The sequence below is a fragment of the Lolium rigidum genome, chromosome 2, assembly GCF_022539505.1.
Source record: "Lolium rigidum isolate FL_2022 chromosome 2, APGP_CSIRO_Lrig_0.1, whole genome shotgun sequence".
Taxonomy (NCBI): domain Eukaryota; kingdom Viridiplantae; phylum Streptophyta; class Magnoliopsida; order Poales; family Poaceae; genus Lolium; species Lolium rigidum.
The window spans coordinates 23623030-23648166 of record NC_061509.1 but is presented as its reverse complement, the minus strand read 5'-3'; the positions used below and the strand labels follow the sequence as shown (position 1 = coordinate 23648166).

Genomic DNA, 25137 nt, shown 5'->3' with positions numbered 1-25137 from the left:
TATCACTAGCAAGATAAACCCACCTTGACAACCACCATGTATAATAAATTGCTTAGGATGCCTAGGCTTATCTTATCCCTACAAGCCCTGGGTGTTGATGAATCCAACTTTGTTGGGATCCATCTAATACCTATTCCAACAACTACATGCAGCCATAGTCAACCATAGAAAACCACCCACTTAATTATCATACTTGTTCTTTATTAAAGAACATGTTCTTAAAAAGATATTCTTTTAAAGTATATAATAATCAACCATTAACCATGCCATATAGTACTAAAACTTACAACTGTTCTATATATGTTAACATTATGCCAATTATCATTCCTTGTATGCTCAATTGATTAATATGCTTTGTTATCTACCTGTTTATGATGCCAAGTAACCACAATTGAATAAGAACCTTGTATGTGAATCACTCTAAAAGTGCAACACACCCTGAACCAATCATTACAACTTACTAATCCTAAATCATCGGGGTTAGGTCACGTTTAGAGCGATTGCATCTCATACTTATGCATTATTGCATCCTTGCCAATCTTTTAAACATCGTCCTTACCGGACGATGATGCTATTTCAGAATTTGGAGTTATTGCGTATCGAAGACCTTGCCCGCATAATCTTGCAGTCAAGAAAGGCAAGTTCATCACTTGCTCATGTCATTTGAGTATTTCTATCAAATTACTTGCAAAGTACTATGGTTATCACTATTGCATAAAAACCAAAACCACTACTTTCATAACTATGAATATGACTATGTGGTGGGCAATGGAACCATGGATTGTGTTGATATGGTGGAGGTTCCATTGCAAGGGTTTATATCCATCTAGGATTAAACAACAAATGTCGCCAGTGATTCTTGTGCCGTAATACCCGTGTTAACCATAAGATCCGGAGTGGGACGGAGTAGTCAAAAGTGTTTCCACCTCTCGTTCATCAACGGATGCGCTTACCGTAGCGAGTTGTGTCTTGCGGAGTAACTTGAGGGTGGGGAGCCCCTTCTAATTCCCCACGGTATAGCTGTTGCTTACCGTAGCGGTTATCGCTTGCGGAACAACTTGAGGGTGGGGATCCCCTTCTAATTCCCCACGGTAATGTGGTCTATGATGGGTTGCGGCTACCGGCGAAGGAGTTTGGTTAACGAGTCCCAAACTGTTGTCGTGGTCGGGGTCCACCCTGAAATTACGGGAATAATGGGACCGACGAGGACCCAGGGTCGGGGTATGCAACAACGGGTGGGTGTTCGAGGTAGCGGAGGAACATGATTGGCTAGACCTTATACCGGGCCTCACACCATAGGAAGTGTGGACGGGAAGATCACCCGGTTGGCACCAAGGTTAAGATCTCTTATGGGTAAAGCAACACACCTCTGCATAGTGTAAAGAACCGTGACCTGTCACTCCCTGTTCCGGGATATGGAACTGCGAACACGGCCGGAAAGGAGCTCCATGAAGTTCTAGTAAACCGGTGAAGGCTGACGGACATAGCTCTTCTGAATAAAAGCAACCTCTTGAAGAAATGATTATGAAAACCTGCATTGGTATTAGACTTTCTGGTCTAATGCTGTAGTTAGTGCATTAAACACCTCTTTCCTATAATGAACTTGTTGAGTACGCTCGTACTCATGCCACTCTTAAATCCCCTGCTTAGATATGGAGGCACCGAAGGAGGACCTACAGTGCAACACGAAGATCGAGGAGTCAACAACTACTTCAAGGGACAGGAACCCGTCAGAAGAGGCAGATACCACATCCAACAAAGAGAAACCTAGATTAGCAATAGAAAGGAACTAGCTTCCTAAACTTAGCTCCTATTTAGCTAGAATCTATTCATAGCCTCTGTAGCTAGTTAAATACTCTACAACTAGAGTTCGCGATAAGACTAGTCTACGAGTCGTTCTTCTGGAGTTATTTGCAGTTTTACCTCATTGTAAAGTAGGAGGCTGTGATGATCTTATGTAACAGAGTCAATATTGTAATTCTATAGACATGCCTTGGACCCGCATATGTTTCTGTTGTACCACTCTGAGCGATATAATACTAGTGGAACGGTGTTTCATTGGTGTTATATCAGACTTGCATACTACACCATGCAGTGGTATGCCGGGTCACCACAGTAGAGGTCGCCGGAGCTATTGAACCGAGCGATCTCCGCTTTGGTCTGGTAGTCCTTCACAGATAAACCAAACGGATCAAATTCCATAGAAACAAGATTGTCACGGGTGAACTGACGAACAGAAATTAAGTTTTTGATTAGCGCGGGTGCAATAAGGACATCACGTAGGAGGAGTTGTTTGGTGGGTGTAGGTATAGTGGTTTGGCCGGTGCAATATATAGGTATAGTAGTGCCGTTTCCTAGGACTATGGATGAAAGTGGTGTGGTGGAAAAATTTGACGACGATATTACTAGAAGCGGACATGTGACTAGAAGCACCGGAATCGAAAATCCAGTCCATACCTGAGTTTCCCTGGGCAGCGAAGTTGTTCATGGCCTGCAAGAACGCAGATTGGTCCCAGCTCGGTGAAGGAGCGGAGGTCGGTTGATGCATCGGGGCAGTTGGAGCAGGCGGCATGAGGACAGGCGAAGGCTGAAACATCTGGGGGTGCTGATATGGTATGTATGGCATCCCCCGTCGTAGTAGGCCGGGCGGCGTGGTAGGCGTTCGGCGGAGCGCGCTGGCCGAGGAGTCCAGGGGAACCAGTGTGGGGGCGAAGACCCGGCGCCCAGGCACCCGTGTAAGCTGGAGGAGCGCCGATCGGAGAGGGGGCCGCCCAGGGCATGGACCAAGCCTGAACCATGCCGGTCCAGGGATCATGAGGAGGGCGCCAAGTAGGCAGCGCGGCAGGTGCTAGCGCAGGCGTCGGTGCCGCCGGTGGCGGGCGCCAAGCAGGAGGAGCGGCAGGTGCTGGCGCGGGCGTCGAGGCGGCTGGTGGAGTGGCAGATCGCGGCGGCCAGTACATCGGATTCTTGCCCTTGTAGTTGGGGCTGGGACGCCAGCCAGGGAGGAGGCTGCCCGGCCGAGGCTGGAAACGGTACCGGGGGTCCTGCCGCGGCAGTGGGCTGGCTCGTCGGGCCTGCCGGTGCAGGAGTAGGCAGCAGGGGCGGCCGGGTGGAGGCGGCGAAGACGTGAGGCCGCGCCTCCCGCCGTGTGAGGTCATCATCGGCGTTCTGCAGCAGGGACCGGATCTCCTTGAAGGAAGGGCGAGGCTGCATGAAGGGAATCATGGCCGCTTGAGTCTTGAACCGGTCGCCGAGCCCTTGGAGAAGGATGTTGATAAGCTGGCGATCGGGCATAGGATCGCCTAGTTCGCGGAGCTCATCCGCCATTGTCCGGATGCGCCGACGGTAGACGCCGAGCGAGGAGTCCCCCGAGGGGTGTTGCGGATCGCGGAGTGGAGGTTGTTGATTCGGGCGTCGGCGTTGTCCCGGAAGAGCTGGCGCGGGGACGCCCAGAGGGCGGCGGCGGTGGCGGCCTCACGGAAAACGAGATTGAAAATCTCCGTGGACACGCGTGTGTAGATCCATTGGATGATGGCGAGATCATCCGTGATCCAGCGAGCGTCGTCAGGACGAGGGGCGGCGTCGGCGGTGATGTGATGACGGAGGTTGCAGCGCCCGAGGTGAACCTCAAAGAGGTGGCGCCAATGGTAGTAGTTGTGTTGGGCAAGATCTAAAGTAATAGGTATGAAGGGGGTGACATCGGCTATGGTGTCCGTGTAGGAGAGAGGAGTAGCCGTGGGAGGGGTAGAAGAGGCCGAGGCCTCGGCGGCGGCGGCGGCCTTGGCTTGCTGGTCGAAGTAACCAGGCGGCGGCGGCGGCGGCTTAGGCGGCGGCGCCATAGGTCAGGATCGATCGCTCTGATACCATGTAAGATTGTATTATGTCTCACAATTGATACAAAACTGTTTGGGGTACAAGGGATATAAATAGTAGAGCCAACCGACTAAGCCTAAAACCCTAGCTTGCGTTACAAGTCTAGCTTAACCGAAACATATAATCTAACAGTTCTTACTACCTAAGCTAAAAGTCTCCTTTGCTGAACAATTGTTTTTAAAGGATCTTGATATTTTCCAGCTGAACTATAGCTTTGACTCAATCTTTTGGTACTTGCGGACATACAAGCTGAATAGCAGATGCATGATTTTAGCAAACGGAACCTTCATTTCAGCAAACCAAGTGCTGCTATTATTGTCTCAGATCACATGTCAACAACAGAAATCATTTGCACTCCAAAGCATAATATCAGGCGATAATAAAATTAACTAAACAACCATGACTGAGTTTTACGCCTTATGTTACCTGGTGATAGAAAATTCTATTGTCGCAAGCTTCTGAACATGATAGAAAATTTAACTGAACTTACAGAACTATGTTGTTGCAAGCTTCCAGACCTGATAGAAAAACTGTAGTTCAATGTGTCTACTTACCGCTAAGGCAAAAATTGGACAAAACAAAAATTCTGATCCATTACATAATATCAGACATTTTCATAAAGTAGTACTATTTATAAGCCATGTTTTTCTTGGAATAACTGCAGCTCTCATGATGCACCAGCTAAGTGCTTGTCTTGCACATTCATGGCTTCTTGGGCATGAATATTTTTGCTTGGGCACTTGCGACAATCATGAAACCCTATTTGCTTACATGTTATGCACATGCGTGCGACCTTGGCCTTGGCTTCTTTCTTCTTCTTTTTCTGTCCTTCCCCATTCATCTCCATTCCTCTCTTTATTGCTTCTCCCAACTGAACGAACATCACTTGGAGGGTGTATGTTTACTTCAGTAGGAATATTGCATCCAATAAATGCCTCATATTCCTCTTGCCTAGTGTGCTTCACTGCTGCAGGAACCTTTTGATTCAGAGGTTCCTCAATACTCAACACACTTGATAGTAAAAAATCTATGCCTCATCTGATTGTTTTGCTATCTGGATTAAATCTTGTAGAATTTCTCCACAACCTCTAGTCCCTCAAATGTCATCCATACTTTAGGCTTCAAATTATCTTCACATTCAGGTGTAAAAGACGAGCACTTCAACATAGAGAACAATGAATCTGTAAGCACCATTATGTATAATGACTAAACTGAATACACCATGGTTAGTGGAAGCAATTAACTTACAGAGAGGAAACATTTGATGCCTTGATGGGTGTGATAAATCCTTCCTCGTTAAACTGATTTTGCAAGGTGTTGATAGATTCCATTGCTGCACAAACAGATACATAATAAGCCTTTTAAAGGATAAACACACATGAACAATGCACATAATTTGGAAGCTGACAATGCAGGAGTGGTTGAGGCTTTCCAAAAACACAATCAGAAGATGTTAAGCAATTGGAAACCCTTTGAGGGTATACATAATCTCACGATGGGTTTTACTGGTTTTGAAGCTAAGAAAATAGGAAGAGAGAGCAATTGAGCAGCTCACCATCTAGCTGCGTTAGCTAGATGTACAGGGCAAAATAGTTCCTGCCTGGGATCTGTCCCAGCCAGTCTAGAATATGTAGTTGCCGATGAGTCTGTACAATCTTATGATCAATCAATGTAAAAAATTGGCTAGGTGAGCTAGCTTTGTACGTGGATAAAATTCATACACATTGGATCAAAACAAGATCGGGTCAGCTGACATGCGTGCATGCCTACCTCGCCGGAAAGAACACGTTCTCGATCAGCGGCGTCGGTAGATCGGCACGTCGATCCGGTGTGCCGCAAGAACGGGCTGAAGCCAACAGTCGCAGGGATCTTTGTCCGTCAAAGTTCCGGCTGCACGACGATTTCTGCGTCTCTAGCCGCTGGTCGCTGCCATGGTCGTCGAAACCAGCAACTGCAGTCGATCGCCAGGGAAGACGTGGGAATCGGGCATCTGTGTCAACGATAGGGGTGCGTGTGTAAATTTGCAGTCATAACTTATGGAGGCAGCGGGCGTGTTTTCGGAATATTGCACCTGAAGTTTCTCCAACGCTATGATTTTAATCAACCGGTCAAAAACGATTTGGATGCACGGATGCACGAATTGGTTGGATGCATAAGATACGACGCCGCCAACACCTCATGCGGACTACTCACTTAAAATTGAAAACAAAACAAGACTAGACTAAACTAAACTCATATTCACCAGGGATGCCCCTAATCAAGCATGCATCACTCACTGTTCACGGGTTGTTGAAACTTAGCTGCGAATGCGCATACGGCATCCACCAGCCGGAATAAGCAAGCATTGAGAGCATCTCCAGTCGCGTCCCCCAAACCGTCCCCCAAAGGGATTTGGGGCGCGCCGGACAAAAAAAGCGTTCCAGCCGCGTCCCCCAAAGCCCTTTTTTGTCCGGCGCGCCCCCATTCGGTGTCCGGCGCCCCGAGCCCGTCCCCGTCCCACAGGGGACGCACCGGGGACGCCGGACACAACGAAAAGCGAGGCGGGGAGTGGCGGGGCCGACCCGTCAGCGGCACAATTAATTTAAACCTAACCGTCGCCTACCTCGCGACGGAAGTTATTGGCGCGCAGCGACGGTGCAGTTCCGCAGAGGGCGCAGCGACGCGTCCCGTCGCGCCTAGCTCTGCGTGCCGGCGTTAATGAGCGCCACCGCTCCTCCGCCTCCCTCCGGCCTATAAAAGGGGCGCCTCTCATCGTCCCTCTCACACACAAACCCTAGCGCCTCTCTCCCAAACCCTAGCCGCCACCATCTCTCAACAAGACTCGACGCTATGTCTGGTAGAGGCGGACCTCGCGGCCGCGGCCGTGGTCGTGGTCGTGGTCGTGGCCGCGGCGTAGCTGAACGCTCGCCGTCGCCTTCCACGCCGCCGCCTTCATCATCGTCGGAGATGGACGTGGAGCCGGACGTCCTGTTCGAGTTCGTCCACGTCCTCAAGGGCGACCCGCGCGGCATCCAGAGGCTGCCGGACTCCTTCGCCGAGTACGTCGGCGGCGTACGCCCGCGCACGATGCATCTGCGGGAGCATTCGTGCGGCTACTGCCGGTGGATCGTCAAGGCGATCTACGACGCGCGCGGCAAGATGTACCTCAACATCGGCTGGGAGAAGTTCGCGCGCCACCACAGCCTCCAAGCCGGCTTCATCCTCGTGTTCTCCTACTTGGGCAACAGGGACATGAAAGTCAAGGTCTTCGACGAGAGGCGCTGCCTCCGGGACTACCACGTCGACAGGGACGACGACAGCACCGACGAGGAGGACGACTGAATGAGTGTTGTTTCTTCGCAGCGAATACGTGCACGGAGGTTTCTGCCTGTTCGCCTCATCGGTAGAACCAACAAGGGCACCATCCTCCCGCTGGATTTTCCAGTTTAGGTGATCTGGGTGTGCCCTCGAGTGTTCTTTCTTAGCAGCGAACACACGAAACCTTCGATGCACGGCCTAGTTAGGTTTAGTTTCTTTGCAATATTTTATATTTGTGTCCACCATGGTTCAAACTATGTATTAGTTTGTGGAAAACCATGTTCCAAACTGTGTTTTCGTGTAAACCACGTTCCAAATTATGTATTAGTTTGTGGAAATTGAAATAAAAATGCCAGAAAAATTATTTTAAATGTTTGGGGGCGGCGTTTGGGGGACGCGGCTGGGGAGCGACGTCCCCCAAACGCGACACGAACGAAACACGTCCCCCAAACGCTCGATCCGGCGCGGTTTGGGGGACGGTTTGGGGGACGCGACTGGAGATGCTCTGACATAATTGGCGAAGTATCGCATCACTTGTGTATGCGTCGATGCAAACGTACTCTCATATATGAGTTCCTGCCAAATCATTTAAGTTACCACGTTACGTTACTGCTCGCTCCTGAGTTGGACTTCACACACTCATCTTATGCAATGGCTCTTCCAGCCCTCGTATCGTCACGATTACCTTGGATAGCCATGCATTTGTGTGTAAATACTCCCTGTATCGATGAATAGGGCAGTGTGACAGAATCATACAGTTCAGCTATCTTCACAGATAGCCTTCCCTACTCCTTTGCTGAGGCTAGAACACTTCTAAATCTCCTCAGCTCGGTAGGAAGTAATTAAACAGCATATATATGGTCTATATCCTCTGCACCCTGGGAGCAAATCTCTATTTTAACCGCACTTGGCCTAGGTAGAGAGGTGTGTCTATTGGCCACCACACCTAGACAAGCCATCAGAATTTTCCAAATCAACTCGGACGCTAAATTCTGATGTTAGAAGCTTTCAAAAAACTCAACATTGAACATGTAACAGAGACATCAGATCTACAAATGCAAAGAAAACTAGTACAAAATGCAATTTGAGTACCCGAAGTCTTGGGCATGCAGAATAATGCGGTCTTTGGAGACTGGACACGCGCACATAGCCATTTACCAGAAGTACATCAAACCCAGTGGTAGCCAAGATATACTGGCCTGGGTTTAGACTATTGCATATCATATTTCAACCCATGCATCACATCTCACCTAATATCTACATTAGCAGATATGTGTCATCCTAACCTAATCAAAGACATTATCGTCTTGAGCTTAGAATTACAAAATCCAGATCATTTTTACACTGGATATTAACAATACAAGTTTTACAATGATTGGCATTTTTAATAACCGTCTATCCACCCCGATCTAACGGTGTTAAATAGACGGAACCAAACCAACGGAAACAAAAATGTAGGACCGGAACCAAAATTCGTGGGACCGGATCCTCTAATACATTTTGTGAAAATTATAAAAAACGGGCGTCCTTTCGAACAACCAAATCATCATATGAAACTGTGTGAATCTTAAAGCAACAAACGATACGCATCTTGCCAATCTCTCCTGATGAACTCACGTAAAAAAAAAAAATCTCCTGATGAACTCATCCCAACTCGTTTCTTACTGTCGGTTTCTCTTTTCCCCGCTATCCTGCACGGAGAGGACGTGGCCCGTGAGGGGAGGAGCGGCGGCAGTGTCCTGGTGCGGTAGTTTTGCTCCGGTTCTAGCCACCGGCTCTAGGCGAGGAGGGAGGCGGGGCGCCGGGGTTGGGGGAATCAGCGGCGGGCCAGGCTCTAGCCGCCGGCGGCGGCGCTAGGCGAGAAAGGAGCGGGCGATGAAACCCACCTTGCGCCCAGCCTTCATCATCGACAACGGCAGTACACAACTCTATCCTCCACTTTCACCCGCGTGGGTTGAACGGTAGCTACAGGAAGATTGGATTCGCTGGGAACGTGGAGCCCTACTTCATAACCCAATGTTGTCGCCATCAACGACTCCTTCTCCGACTAGACAAGGGCCACCGCCAAGGGGATCTATCTGGCGCAGCATAGCGCGGGCCTCATGGCCGATCACAAGTTATTCACCGGTCCCGTTCTAGCTGCACATACAGCTTGAGCTACCCCATTCGCAATGTTCAGATGGGTGCCAATTGTACTGCAGTGCTGAATGCTGATGGTTGGCACCCGGCGGCCTCCTCCTCCTCCTACTCCAGCGACGACCACCTTCTCCTCCTCCACCACCACCTCCTCTTCCTCCACCACCTCCTCCACCACCACCTCCTCCACCACCACCACCTCCACCACCTCCACCACCACCTCCACCTCCACCACCACCTCCTCCACCACCACCACCACCACCACCACCACCACTAGTCCACTACCACCTCCTCCTCCTCCTCCTCCGGCCATCCACCCACCTCCGGCTACCTTCCATCGAAATATCAAAAAAAAAAATTAAAAAAATTGGCGGCCCCAGATCTAGATCTGGCCGCCATTTTTTTAATTTCAAAAAGAAATTCTGTGGCGCACCAGAAATAAGTTTCTGTGGCGCACCACCGCCGGTGCGCCACAGAAATAAGACTTTCTGTGGCGCATGGGCCGGTGCGCCACAGAAACCTTATTTTTGTGGCGAGAATTCTGTGGCGCACCGCCCATGCGCCACAGAATCATTTTTTGGTGCGCCACTGATGAGGCTTTTCCTACTAGTGGATCCTCAAGCAAGTAGGATGAGCTTGCCTCTCTCAATCGTGATAACGGGATCGTTGCTCAGTCAAATCTTACACCATTTAATTTGCATTTTGCTCCGTGCTAGTCATTAGTTGCAACTGAAATTTGATGACATCTAACTAAAAACAAAATTAGTTCTCAATCGACTGAGAAATAATCACACCTTATTTTTTACTCTCGGCAGCCCTGTAGTTAAGCAGAGACTAGTGAACAGACAATAACCTCATTTGTATGTCATGATCCCATATAATCAGAACAGAGTTGAATTTGGAACCGGTCACTCGACACACAAGATGTATCAATTCTTCGAACGATCATACTCATCATCAATTCATTACGCCGAACTGAAAAAGGACAGAAAACAAAACAAAATCGATCTTCACAGCCACGAACAGGTGAACGCAACGAGACGACTTGGATGGAACGTGGACGCACTTTCGGAATAGGAAGCTTCTTCAGAATTTTCTCGGCCTCAGCTACGGCTACGGCTAGTAGTCATCGTCGCCGCCGTAGTCGTCGTATCCACCGCCGCCGCCGTACTGGTCCTCCTCGACCCTCTCGGCCACGTGATCCTCGAACTTGTCCTCCAGGTAGCTTGCCCCGCCCGCCAGCGCCAGCCCGCCCAGCACGCCCGCCGCCGCGCCCACCGCCAGACCGGCGCCCATGCCCATGCCCTTCTTCTTTGCTGGCTCAACGTATGCTGTCGTCGTGCTCGCGCCGTACGCCGGCTGAGCCGATCCATACCCTGCCTGAACCGGCGGTGCGGCGCCGTAAGCCGGTGCAGAGCCGTACGCTGCCTGAGGCGGCTGTGCGGCGCCGTACGCCGGGTACCCTGCAGGAGGCGCCGCGGCGTACGCGGCCCCGTAGCCTCCAGCTCCGGCACCGTATCCACCGGCTGCGGCGCTGCCGTACATGTCGCGGGAGGATCCGTAGGCGCCGCCAGGCTGGGGGTAACCCGCCGGGGCCGGGTAGCCAGCCTGGTTACCATCGTAGTACCTGGACGGCTCCCTGACGGTGACGCGGACGTCGAGCCTCCCTTGCGGCCTCCCCGAGGGCCGCTTCAGGCGCAGGTTCCTGGACGCCTTGCCCCCGACGCCGGCGTCGTCGACGACGTCGCGGAGCGGGAGGCGCGCGGAGCCGACGAGCGGCTTGACGCCCTCGGCGGCGTTGGCGTGGACGACGTCGACGTAGAGGACGGCGTCCTGGACGCGGCTGGAGGGCGGGAGCGGGACGAGCACCTTCTCGTCCCAGGACGGGCACTCGCCGTTGTCGAGGTCGACGCGGGTGGACACCCTGGCGGCGCCGGAGTCGACCCAGAGCACCGCGTACGGCTTCAGGTCGCCGTTGCGCCAGTTGACGTTCTTGAGGTCCCGGGCGGAGGCGACGGTCACCTCCACCTCGTACCGGGAGCCCATCGCCCTTGAACAGAGACGGAACTACTTCTTTTTTGAACAAGGACGGACGAACTCCTTCTTCTCCGGTGAGGTGTGGTGCTGTGGTGCTGGGTTGAGGGAGCGGCCGGCTCCGGCGCTATAAATACGAAGAGGGTAGGGCGGTCAATGTCACTGCTCCGGCGTGGTCTGGGCGCGCGTCCACTGGGGAAAGAACGGTTTGGTGGCGTCGCCGCCGCAGTTGACTGGTGCTGAACCCACGCGCACGCCACTCGCTTATGTTTTGGTTTTATGCTTGGTTAAGTATATTTTACTCTATATTTTTTTAGAGGACCGAGTCTTGCCTTTGAAATTAGTTGTGCAACTAAAATTGGGAGTGGTGTTTTGGAACATGGGAGCATATGCTCCCTCTATTTTAAAATGCAGCTTACACATATTTTGAATTTCAAAAAAATTAAAATCAAAAATTCACATGTAAATCTTCTCGTGCTACACGCTTAGAAAGTTGTTTCATAAAAAATCGACTTATCATGTGACATGTGTAAAAAAGATAAAACTCAGTGCTAAAAATAATGCTTTTCACAAGATAAGTTTTCTCTTTTTTATATAGACCACAAAAATATTGGTTTTTCGTGAAACTTGACGAACGAACATATATTATGAAGATGTACATGTAAAAAATTTTGTTAAAATTTTTCGACATTTCAAAATATGATTTTTTGGTAGAGGGTGCATACGCACCCGGGAGCCGAATTGAATTTCCGACTAAAATTTCACTATAAAGAACCTCTTAATTATTGAAGTAATTGTTCTAAGAGTTTAGCCTTAGAGAAACCCAACTCCATAGAAATATATGATTGACTTGATAGCCCTTTTTGAAGAGAGTTGTTTGATGGAACTAATGCTTAGTGGTAATGATATGCATGCCAAAAACCATTGTGTTTAAACTAAAGTGAGATGTGTGTCTTACACGACTAGTGCTTTCCATGTGGAAGATCGACAACTCCGTTTTCTACCATAAGATAATTCTGAGATTTCGGCTATGAGATGATTAAACATATGTAACAATTATTTTATGATGGGTAAAATATCAACTTCCTCGTGTGATTGCGTTGCAAAAAAAGTCGGGCACTCCTTTAACTAATATGAGAAATCGCGAGCCTACAAAAAGGAAAAAACTATGGTATGGTCACGTGCGGTGACCCAGCATACCACTGCATGTTGTAGTATATAAGTCGTTGATATGATCTTTGTGAAGGAACTTCTTCACAAATTGCCATATCCCTCAGAGTGGTACAACAGAAACATTGCAGGTCATAACACTCCATACTTTATTACAAACATTGTCTTAACAAGTTGGTATTCTCACAGGTCCTATGAGAACACCCTAAGATACTACTTAAGTACGATTACTACTTATAACCATATATAAAAGAGAGCTCAACAACTTATTTAGGTAAGTTCTACGTTGCTCGGCTCTATGATGCTAGGGTATGTCACTACTCCTCCACCTCCGTGTCATCTGGTCCGTAGACTATCCCATAGTCTACGCCTTCCACTCCGCCGGTAAGATCAGGTTCTTCGTAGATCAGCTCGTAGCTTCGTTCTGGTGCTCCATCGTTGATGGCCTCCACTTCCGGATCACAGTCTAGCAAGGGTGTCGAAACAAAGTGAGTACAGGGGTACTCAGCAAGTTCTAAAAGAGTAAAAAGGTGTTTGATGCACTAGCTACGACCATTGATCAGGAAATCGCCGGTCAATGCATGTTTTGCAATCATTTCTTCAAAAGGTTGCTTTTATTATGAAAACTATGCCCGTCAGTCTTCACAGGTTGACTAGAACTTCGTGGAGTTCCTTTCTGCCGCGTTCGCAGTTCCCTTCCCGGAACAAGGAGTGACAGTCACAATTTGATACACTTTGCAGAGGTGCGTTACTTTTCCCACAAGAGATTCCACCCCTTTTGCCATCCGCAGGGACTTGCCCCCGTTCACACTTCCTTTGGTGTGAGGCCAGGTATGAAAATCCAAGCCCACACCTCCTTCTCCGCGACCGCAAACCCACCCTTTTGTCCAACCGTACACCCCGAGTAGACTTCCCCGATAATATGGCTTTACTCACGGTGTACTCCGGACAATCCTTCATAGATGGTAGAGCTTATCATCACTAATGGATGGGGATTTAAAAGGATATCCCAACCTATTGCGGCAGTGCCTCCAACACCCCACCGGCTCTACCAATCCGTTGGCGTGCAGAAGGGAAAAGATACGGCTGGCTTCCCCAGAGCCATTATAGATCTCATGGTCAACGCGGTTTGTACGGCGCTAGAATCACTGGACGGCATTGGTAATTAATCCTAGGGTGATATAACCCATTGCAATGGAACCCCCACCATATCAACACATACCATGGTTCCATTGCCAGCCACATAGTCATATTCATAGTTGGAAAGTAACATTTCATTTGCGATGCAGGAGTGATAAGTATATAGCTTTGCATTAAAATAATAGAAAATACTCAAGTTGGTATGAGCAAGGGTGAACTTGCCTGTGGACTGCGAGATAGTGCAGTTCAATGCAGTTGATGGAACCTGGACCTCGGGTTCGTAAGAAGCATCATTGTCCGGTAAAGACAATGTTATAAAATCCAAATAATGCAATCATGGATGTATTATTTTATGTTGGATCCCTTTACCCCGCTGAGTTATATCAATTTAGGGTTGCGTTTAAGATTTATGTCTTTGACGATAATTTACAATTGATTTAAAAGTATTAATCATTGTAATTCATACAAAGTACAACAATTCAAAGTAAAACTATTTCACTTGATGATTTCCTTAGTCATTCCAAAAATAATTTGAAATTATAAAGTTACTTCTATAGTTTTTGGAATAAAAAGGAATATAGTATTTTTCTTGGAAAATACCCTTTTCAATAGAAATGACTTGGAATATTAGAATTTCATTTTGAAATGTTTGAAAATAAGTATTTGAACTTATTCGAGATTTTTCCTTGAATTTTTAAATAAAAGGAAATAATAGTTTAAAATTCCAAGTTATTATTTAAATTCTGAAAATTCATAATTTTGAATTTGTTTAATAAATTCCATTTCATATTTTATTCTTGTTAAGGTTTATTTTTCATTCATTAATCCAATTGTTAATGGATTTTTAGAGTTGTATTTGATTTATTAAAATTTGGTAAAGTTTTGGCTTTTTTATTAAATGTTAAAAGACTAAAATACCCCCTGGACCTCATTGGGCCCAGCCCAATAACCTAAGCCCATGGGACAGCCCACTAAGGCTTGCCCCATAGCGGCTCGGTGGCGCCGAACGGCCCACCCCTCTCTCACTCACTCGGCCCTCTCTCTCTCTCGTCCACCTCTAACCCTAACCTCTCGCGACGCTCTGGCGATGGCGTCGCCGCCATGGCCGCCGCCTCACTCCGGCCATCGCCGTGCTCCTCCGCCGTAGCCACCTACCGAACTAGAACCGCCGCGTGCAGATCTATCGATCTGTCCGCGTAGTTTTCCCCTTCTCTTCCTCTCCTGGCGAATCGCCTCCGATCTGGATCTCGGGAAGAATCGCCTCGACGAACTCCGGCGAGCTTTCGTCCTCGCCGACGATGGGTGCGTTCCTGGGGTTGACCTGGCGCGGGTGCTGCTCGCAGTACTCGTGCCGTCGCCTCAGGTGCATGCTACGGTGGTGTTGGTTCGTGTTTGGGTTCGCCGGCGTAACGTCGGCGCCTACCCTGGACTTGCAGCCGTTAGGGCCGCGCGAGCACTGCCTCGCCATGCCCTAGCTTCTGCTTCCAGGCGCAAGTAAGTTGCTGCACTTCCTCTTCCTCTTCTCCATATCTGTGCGCCTCCCCTTGTTACTGTTCTTCTTCCTCCTCATGCGCTGTTGCTCTCTGGTGGTCCTGTGATCACGCAGAGCCATGCTATTGCTGCGCAATCTTCCTGTGCTTCTGTCTACTGCAAGCTCATGGCCCAATTACCATTTACTGGTACTGGCACATGTCGATTTGTTTGCTATTTATGCTGTGCTTGCTTCTCTGCTGCTCCTAGCATGCTCTGTACTTGCCATGCTCTGCTGTGCTTGCTCAAAAGCTTGCTATGCCATGCTATGCTTGATTGTGGCTTGCTTATTCTTACTGGGATATCATACTTGCTTGTCTAGGTGTATTTGTGATGCATCGGTGACACTTGTGTGTGTGCCGAGTGGTGCTCGTGATATGCTTCAGTGCTATCTATGCAAGCCAATGATCCATTGGATCATTCCTTGCTTGTTGGCTAACTTCCCTGTGTAGCTTGGCTTGCTATAATTGATCCATTTGATCAATTCAATGTCAGTGCTGTCTTACTGATTAATACTGTGGCTAAGTGATTCACTTTCCTTGTGATGCTGATGCTCAAGCATCACTATGCTACTGCATACATGTGCTATTGCTTGCTCTAGCTTACTGGACTAGATCCAGTGGCTAAGATGCAGTGATTGGTGCTGTGTTGCCCTACAGTGTGCTACTGTCAATAAATAGTATGAATTTGTACATATTCATGCTTGAGTAAACTGATTCTTGATGAACTGCCTATGCAGTGATGATTTAAATGACTTGCTTGTTTTTGAATTTGCTGTTCATGATTATATAACAAGCAAATGAATCTGAATCCACTCTGATAATGATGTCTTATATTTGGCTTTACTTTAAATGGTGCTAAGTGTGATGTGACCTCGGTGGCCTTGCTACCGATTGGTTGCTCACCTATTTGATTTGATCTTGTGGCTACTCAACCTTTGCTTGCATATTTGGGAATCATACTTGATATGAATGCCAATATGCTTGCCTGATGAAAACCTAGGGTTTACTGATGGTTCATAGCTTAGGATTTACTGTGTAGTCTTATTAGCTGCTAATCCTTGCAATTCATCTACTGGTGCTATCTGTGCATCTAATCTGGCTAGTGTATGCATCTGTGCATATGTGCTAGTTTCTGTGTACAAGATCTGTACCTAGATGCTTTCTATTTTTTTAGTAGCTTTTGACTGGCAGTAATCCTTGGTGAAAACCAAGTGATGATCTACCCATATGCTGCTCATTCCCATGCTTATTTCATGCATATGTGATGGATCAAATCCATTGGATCTGTCCAGGAACTTGGTATACCTTGTTCCAGCTCCAAGTATGAAATATTTGGTTGATGCAGACTTGGGGTTTTTGTTCACAGCCCTTCACCTCCAGATTCTGGTTGATCTTCTCAGGTCACCATGATTCCTGGTGGCTAAGTTGGTTGTGTTGGTTTCTGTTCTTGGTTATGAACTGGATGAACTTGCTTGTTCTTGCTTCACCCTTACCTGGTGATCTTATCTGATCGACTGTGCACTGGTTCTAGGGTTTGTGTGCTATTTATATGGTCTCTACTTCTTCCCTCGGCCATGACACACAAGCCTGGTTACTTTATGACTCACCCCTTGCATTGCCTTGCTCGTTGCTTGGCTAGCAACAGCCTTCATATGGTGAAACTTGAGCCCCTGTGGCTTGCTCGGTCTGGTCCGCCTATGTTTATCCGGTGCTGTCCAGGATTTTTGGACAAGCACAAGTGTGCTGTGATAGTTTCACTGTCCAAACTGAACTTTGTGTTATTTCTGCTAACTGTCTAAACTGAATCTTGCTAACACTTGTATTCTGGCTAGTACCTGTTATTTGTTTTGCAGGTTTGAAGGTGAATATGACCAGAAGATCATCCTCAAGACACTTAGTTTAGGTTTAGTTTAGAATTAAACTTGTAATTTTCCTTTTCTTTTATTCTGTTCATTATATCTCAATTCTTGTATCAAGAATATTGTAAAGACTTTGTAATTGTGTTGTATATCAATAAAGCTCAAGTTTTGGTTTATGAGCTTTGTATTATGTAATGTTCATATTCTTGATAAAATATTATTTGATATTCACTTTGAAATTTAAAGTGATTTGAATTATATCTTATGTTTGAATTTTAAATTCATTGTTTATAGGGATTTCTATTTTCGTGCCCTCAGTTCCTTAGTTGTGCTCAGTTTTCCCCAGCTCCTTAGTTTTTCCTCAGTTTTCCCCAAGTGCTTGTTTGAAACCCGCAGAAGGCAGCTCAGACGGCAGGATTCCCGTTAAGTTGACCGCTCCGTGCTGACGTGTGGGGCCGCGTCGCGTGGGGCTGGTAGAAAGGGACCGCGTGGGACAGGACGAGAAGCGTTTGGTTGCACGTGAGCAGGAGCTGGGTTTTGTCTCTCTCGGCCCAAATTGGCATTTTTAAGAGCACCTTTTCCCTCTTTCTCTCTCTCGTCTTTTCACCAAATTAGTATCAAATCTAGAGAAGCTTCTATTTCTGTCTTTCTTCAATATGGCAGCAAATCTAGTAGCAAATCTCCGGGGTTATTTATGCCTTTTGGCCCTCGTTTTTTGCCCAATATGGCAGCAAATCTAGTAGCAAATCTAGAAGCTAGTATATGATAAATTCACAACAAGCATAATCACAAAACTAAGTATAATACATAAACTACATACAGCAGCCAAAAGCAGGCAATAACGTTGTTAATGTTCACGACAAACTAAGCTGAAAAATATACAAGATCACGCACGCAATGTATGGACAACAAGAAGATTAGGATGAATGAATTTGTTCTTCATTCCTCCCCATATATTTCTTCGTCGCTCCATTCGTGCATTTCCCCAAGGAAATATTCATTGAACTCCTTCCGTCTGCAAGTGTGAGGCCAATACATCCTCCAAACGGTATGGCCTGTGTTCATTTCTCAAACCGTAGAGTCCTATTCTATCCACACGTAGTGGCCACTCATCCCGTGCATTTGTATCATGAGAGTACTCTCGATATAACCCAAATCCGTGTAGTAGATGCTGCCAGGTTGAAGTGTCGGGTACACTCGGTGTCGACGGAGATACACCGGATATAATTCACGAAGAAGGCATTATCGCCAATGTTACTCGACCGGATGGAGAGAGCGGCTCTGAGTGTCCATACGGTACACCAATGGTTTGCCCGCCAAAGCCGCGCTGACCAACAACACAAGCAGCAGATCACCATCCGACTTCACAAGGTAGAACTTCCGACGTCCAAGTTCTGGAAATGAAATTAGTGTCTCCATCTTGACAGTGCTCGCGCGCTGCTGCAACTGTACATTGGTGCACACTATTCTTCCGATCTCAAAATTGTCCGCAGCTACTGCATACAGCTTCACCATTGAACGGGGTAATGCAACGCAAACAATGGTTCTTGATCGAAAATCTTCCTTCTCCCCAATCCCCATCTTCATTTATATCCTTAGTTGGAGTGCTCTCATCGACCCAACCAATTTCCGGCGGGTAATGTGCGGCAACGAAGACCATAGTCGGGGATTTGATAACAGCTGATCGATTTCATAAAAACAGTATGGCATCTCGCGCCTCAAACATAGTGTTCGATTTCTTTGTGAGTGGGTTCAAGCAGTCGTATCTTGTGCGGCGGGTTCTTCTCGGGCAAGCACGATGACGCCACGGGAAAAGCCGACGAAGTAGAATCTAAAATATATTGAAAAGATAACATTCAGCACTAAGATTGAAAATAAGATCTATGGTGATGCCACGGGAAAAGCCGAGGAATTTGAACCTTGCACGAACCGCAGATAGATCTATGGTGACGTAGCGGGATGTGCCGAGATGGAGGAAGGTGAACTCAGCGGCGCGTGGAAGGGCGTGGTGTAGCATGATCCATTCGTGCAGGTGCACGTCGGGATCGGTAAACCCGAGCGCCAATTTCTACAGCACTTGCCTCATAGCAGAGTAGCTGTCCACGTACTCCTCTTTCGCCAATAAGCATTCGCCGATCTTGTGAAGTGGTCCGTCAGCTGTGAGACCGGCCCAGTTCACGGAGGCGCCGCGCTTGGATGTGCCGCCCTCGGATGCGCCGCCCTCGGAGGCGACGGGCTCGGCAGCGACGGGCTCGGCGGCGACGGGCTCGGAGGCGACGGGCTCGGAGGCGACGGGCTCGGGGGCGATGGCCGCCGGCGCATTCTTCTTCTCCATCGCCGGCAGGGAGGGCTCGTACGGCGGTTGGGGTTTTTTTGGAGAAGTTGATGGGACGTGAGAGGGGTGGTTTCGTGCGTGAGCGATAATGAGACGTACTGTGTGCAGAGGGAGGGAGAGAGGGGCTTACACGTCCTAAATGCGACCCGCGTCAACAATGGCACGTCTTCCACGTCTGCACCGCGACACGCGTCAACAATGGCACGTCTTCCACTTCTGCACCGCAACACGCGTCCTCGAGTCTAACCCCGGAAATTTAGATATACTCAGTGTATACCCTCGAGTCATATACTAGCATTTTTTGTATGCTCAGTTTTCACCTTGAGTGCTAATCATCGGCTAGTGCAATATACTCAGTTTTACCCTCAAGTGGCTGGTCAACGAGAGTCAACAAATGGGATTAACTAGTTAAATGAGTTATTTAATGTGCAAAAAATTCCCAAAAAGAGTGGCACTTACTCATGGAGTCTTTACCACAAATTTCCACTTCTCAAATCATAGATAAATCCTAGATAAATCAAGTTTCACCACAAATTGCCACTTCTCAAATCACCTAGTAGCTATGAAGGTGCATGGTTTTCCATAATAAGCCCTACCCAAAACAGCTTTCCCCAAAACATACTTTGTCCGAATGAGACCATAATTTTCACACTCATGTAGATTTGTATTGCAAATAGTTTGAGGTAGGCCAAGATGGGTTTCATTGTACAAAACACGCATTTTCCATTTTTTAAATCTCATATTTGAATCCCTTAGTCTCGTTTACTACTCACTTGCCCTTGGTTTCTTGATACTACTCAGCTTTTGCCCTCTCCCTTCACAAACTCTCACGGACGCCCAACATTGCCCTGATTGGTCTAGCCCATGTCACGCGGATCGTGCCCGACGACCGTTGATCGTATGATCTAACAGCAGGATAACCCCTATCTCTCTCTCCGGTCGGGGCCACCACCCTCTCTCTCTCTCTCGTCGTCGGTTAGCTTCACGCAAAGTTTGGTTTTCTCGCATTATTTTTCACGAGCTAAATTATAAACTCTTTTTAGGCATTACTTTTCACGCAAAAAATGATAAACCATCACCGATTTGTTGTAGCCATTCCTTTTCACGCAAAAAAATGATACACCATCACCCATTTCTTGTACCCATTACTTTTCACGCAAAAAACGATAAATCATCACCGATTTGTTGTAGCCATTACTTTTCACGCAATAAATGATACACCATCACCCAGTTCTTGTAGCCATTACTTTTCACGCAAAAAACGATAAACCATCACCGATTTCTTGTAGCCATTACTTTTCACGCACAAAAATGATACACCATCACCCATTTCGTGTACCCATTACTTTTCACGCAAACAACGATAAATCATCACCGATTTTGTTGTAGCCATTACTTTTCACGCAAAAAATGATACACCATCACCCATTTCTTGTAGCCATTACTTTCCACGCAAACAACGATAAATCATCACCGATTTTGTTGTAGCCATTACTTTTCACGTAAAAAATGATACACCATCACCCATTTCTTGTAGCCATTACTTTCCACGCAAAAAATGATAAACCATCACCGATTTTGTTGTAGCCATTACTTTTCACGCAAAAAATGATACACCATCACCCATTTCTTGTACCCATTACTTTTCACGCAAAAAACGATAAACCATCACCGATTTCTTGTAGCCATTACTTTCCTTTTAGGCATTACTTTTCACGGTAAAATGAGAAACTATACCCCCACAACGGTCGTCTCTGATACGTCTCCGACGTATCGATAATTTCTTATGTTCTATGCCATATTATTGATGATACCTACATGTTTTATGCACACTTTATGTCATATTCGTGCATTTTCTGGAACTAACCTATTAACAAGATGCCGAAGTGCCGGTTCTCGTTTTCTGCTGTTTTTGGTTTCGGAAATCCTAGTAACGAAATATTCTCGAATCGGACGAAATCAAGACCCGGGTTCCTATTTTCACCGGAAGCATCCAGAACACCCGGGAAGGACCGGAGGGGGCACTCGGGCCCCCGGACCATAGGCCGGCGCGGCCCAGGCCCTGGCCGCGCCGCCATATGGTGTGGCCACCCCTTCTACCCTCCTGCGCCGCCTCTTCGCCTATATAAAGCCTCCGTCGCGAAAACCCTGAGGCGAAAAACCACGATACGGAAAACCTCCCAGAGCCGCCGCCATCGCGAAGCCAAGATCTGGGGGACAGGAGTCTCTGTTCCGGCACCCCGCCGGAGCGGGGAAGTGCCCCGGAAGGCTTCTCCATCGACACCGCTGCCATCTCCACCGCCATCTTCATCACCGCTGCTGCTCCCATGAGGAGGGAGTAGTTCTCCATCGAGGCTCGGGGCTGTACCGGTAGCTATGTGGTTCATCTCTCTCCTATGTGCTTCAATACAATAATCTCATGAGCTGCCTTACATGATTGAGATTCATATGATGATGCTTGTAATCTAGATGTCATTATGCTAGTCAAGTGAGTTTTACTTATGTGATCTCCGGAGACTCCTTGTCCCACGTGTGTAAAGGTGACAAGTGTGTGCACCGTGTGGGTCTCTTAGGCTATATTTCACGAATACTTATTCACTGTTGAATGGCATAGTGAGGTGCTTATTTATATCTCTTTATGATTGCAATATGTTTGTATCACAATTTATCTATGTGCTACTCTAGCAATGTTATTAAAGTAGTTTTATTCCTCCCGCACGTGTGCAAAGGTGACGAGTGTGTGCACCGTGTTAGTACTTGGTTTATGCTATGATCATGATCTCTTGTAGATTGCGAAGTTAACTATTGCTATGATAATATTGATGTGATCTATTCCTCCTACATATGCATGAAGGTGACAAGTGTGCATGCTATGTTAGTACTTGGTTTAGTCTTTTGATCTATCTTACACTAAAGGTTACTAAAATATGAGCATTATTGTGGAGCTTGTTAACTCCGGCATTGAGGGTTCGTGTAATCCTACGCAATGTGTTCATCATCCAACAAGAGTGTAGAGTATGCATTTATCTGTTCTGTTATGTGATCAATGTTGAGAGTGTCCACTAGTGAAAGTCTAATCCCTAGGCCTTGTTCCTAAATACTGCTATCGCTGCTTGTTTACTGTTTTACTGCGTTACTACTGCTGCGTTACTACTGCTTGTTTACTGTCCTGGGCAAAGCACTGTTCTGGTGCCGTTGCTACTACTTATTCATACCACCCGTATTTCACTATCTCTTCGCCGAACTAGTGCACCTATTAGGTGTGTTGGGGACACAAGAGACTTCTTGCTTTGTGGTTGCAGGGTTGCATGAGAGGGATATCTTTGACCTCTTCCTCCCCGAGATCGATAAACCTTGGGTGATCCACTTAAGGGAAACTTGCTCGCTGTTCTACAAACCTCTCGCTCTTGGAGGCCCAACACTGTCTACAAGAATAGAAGCTCCCGTAGACATCAAGCACTTTTCTCGGCGCCGTCGCCGGGAGGAAAGGTAAAAAGGCTCTCATACTACGGTCCCGGTAAAGTATTTTTCCGGCGCCGTTGTGTGTGTGCTCGAAGCTATTTCCTTTAGATCCCGCAATTGCATCTTTTTGTTTCTTGTTTACACTAGTTTGGCATAATGTACAAGAGTGAGCTTCTTATTCTATTTCCTGATTTAAAACATGGATTGTTTGATGCGAAAATTAAAAAACCTATGAAATCTTATTTGCATGCCTGGTAGTAATATTAGTATGAACACTTTGAACACCATTGTTGACAATAATATAGAAAGTTCTAAGCTTGGGGAAGCTGGTTTTCATGATCTTTTTAGTCCCCCAAGCATTGAGGAGAAAATTTTCTTTGATGATACTTTGCCTCCCATATGTGATGATTATAATAATAGTGGTCTTTTGGCGCCACCTACTATGGAGAGTAAATTTTGTTGTGATTATACTATGCCTCCTACACTTGATGAGAATAATAATGATAGCTACTTTGTTGAATTTGCTCCCACTACAACTAATAAAATTGATTATGCTTATGTGGAGAGTAATAATTTTATGCATGAGACTCATGATGAGAATGCTATATGTGATAATTATATTGTTGAGTTTGCTCATGATGCTACTGAAAGTTATTATGAGAGAGGAAAATATGGTTGTAGAAATTTTCATGTTACTAAAACACCTCTCTATGTGCTGAAATTTTTGAAGCTATACTTGTTTTATCTTCCTATGCTTGTTACTTTGCTCTTCATGAACTTGTTTATTTACAAGATTCCTATGCATAGGAAGCATGTTAGACTTAAATATGTTTTGAATTTGCCTCTTGATGCTCTCTTTTGCTTCACATACTATCTTTTGCAAGTGCATCATTAAAACCGCTGAGCCCATCTTAACGGCTATAAAGAAAGAACTTCTTGGGAGATAACCCATGTGTTATTTTGCTACAATACTTTGTTTTATATTTGTGTCTTGGAAGTTGTTTACTACTGTAGCAACCTCTCCTTATCTTAGTTTTGTGTTTTGTTGTGCCAAGTAAAGTCTTTGATAGTAAAGTAAGTACTAGATTTGGATTACTGCGCAGAAACAGCATTTCTTTGTCTGTCACGAATCTGGGTCTAATTCTCTGTAGGTAACTCAGAAAATTAAGCCAATTTACGTGAGTGATCCTCAGATATGTACGCAACTTTCATTCAATTTGGGCATTTTCATTTGAGCAAGTCTGGTGCCCTTTTAAAATTCGTATTTACGGACTGTTCTGTTTTGACAGATTCTGCCTTTTATTTCGCATTGCTTCTTTCGCTGTGTTGGGTGGATTTCTTTGTTCCATTACCTTCCAAGTAGCTTTGAGCAATGTCCAGAAGTGTTAAGAATGATTGTGTCACCTCTGAACATGTTAATTTTTATTGTCCACTAACCCTCTAATGAGTTGTTTCGAGTTTGGTGTGGAGGAAGTTTTCAAGGGTCAAGAGAGGAGGATGATATACTAAGATCAAGGAGAGTGAAAGCTCTAAGCTTGGGGATGCCCCGGTGGTTCACCCCTGCATATTCTAAGAAGACTCAAGCGTCTAAGCTTGGGGATGCCCAAGGCATCCCCTTCTTCATCGACAACATTATCAGGTTCCTCCCCTGAAACTATATTTTTATTCCGTCACATCTTATGTACTTTACTTGGAGCGTCCTGTTTGTTTTTGTTTATGTTTGAATAAGTTCATCATGCTTGTGTGGGAGAGAGACACGCTCCGCTGGTTCGTATGAACACATGTGTTCTTAGCTCATAGTATTCATGGCGAAGTTTCTTCTTCGTTAATTTGTTATATGGTTGGAATTGGAAAATGATACATGTAGTAAATTGCTATAATGTCTTGGATAATTTGATACTTGGCAATTGTTGTGCTCATGTTTAAGCTCTTGCATCATATAATTTGCACCCATTAATGAAGAAACACTTAGAGCTTGCTAATTTGGTTTGCATATTTAGTTTCTCTAGAGTCTAGATAATATCTAGTATTGAGTTTTGAACAACAAGGAAGACGGTGTAGAGTCTTATAATGTTTACAATATGTCTTTTATGTGAGTTTTGCTGCACCGTTCATCCTTGTGTTTGTTTCAAATAACCTTGCTAGCCTAAACCTTGTATCGAGAGGGAATACTTCTCATGCATCCAAAATCCTTGAGCCAACCACTATGCCATTTGTGTCCACCATACCTACCTACTACATGATATTTATCCGCCATTCCAAAGTAAATTGCTTGAGTGCTACCTTTAAAATCCCATCA

The 25137-nt window shown here is 46.5% G+C and overlaps 1 protein-coding gene across 1 annotated transcript; it reads right to left on the bottom strand.

Annotated features, from left to right (window-relative positions):
• Positions 1-10141: 10141 nt before the first annotated feature.
• Positions 10142-11430, bottom strand: LOC124686096 (protein SRC2 homolog). The gene has a single exon (XM_047220102.1). It carries the CDS (start codon positions 11350-11352, stop codon positions 10426-10428), a length of 927 nt encoding a protein of 308 aa, XP_047076058.1. The 5' UTR covers positions 11353-11430; the 3' UTR covers positions 10142-10425.
• Between the last annotated feature and the right edge of the window lie 13707 nt (positions 11431-25137).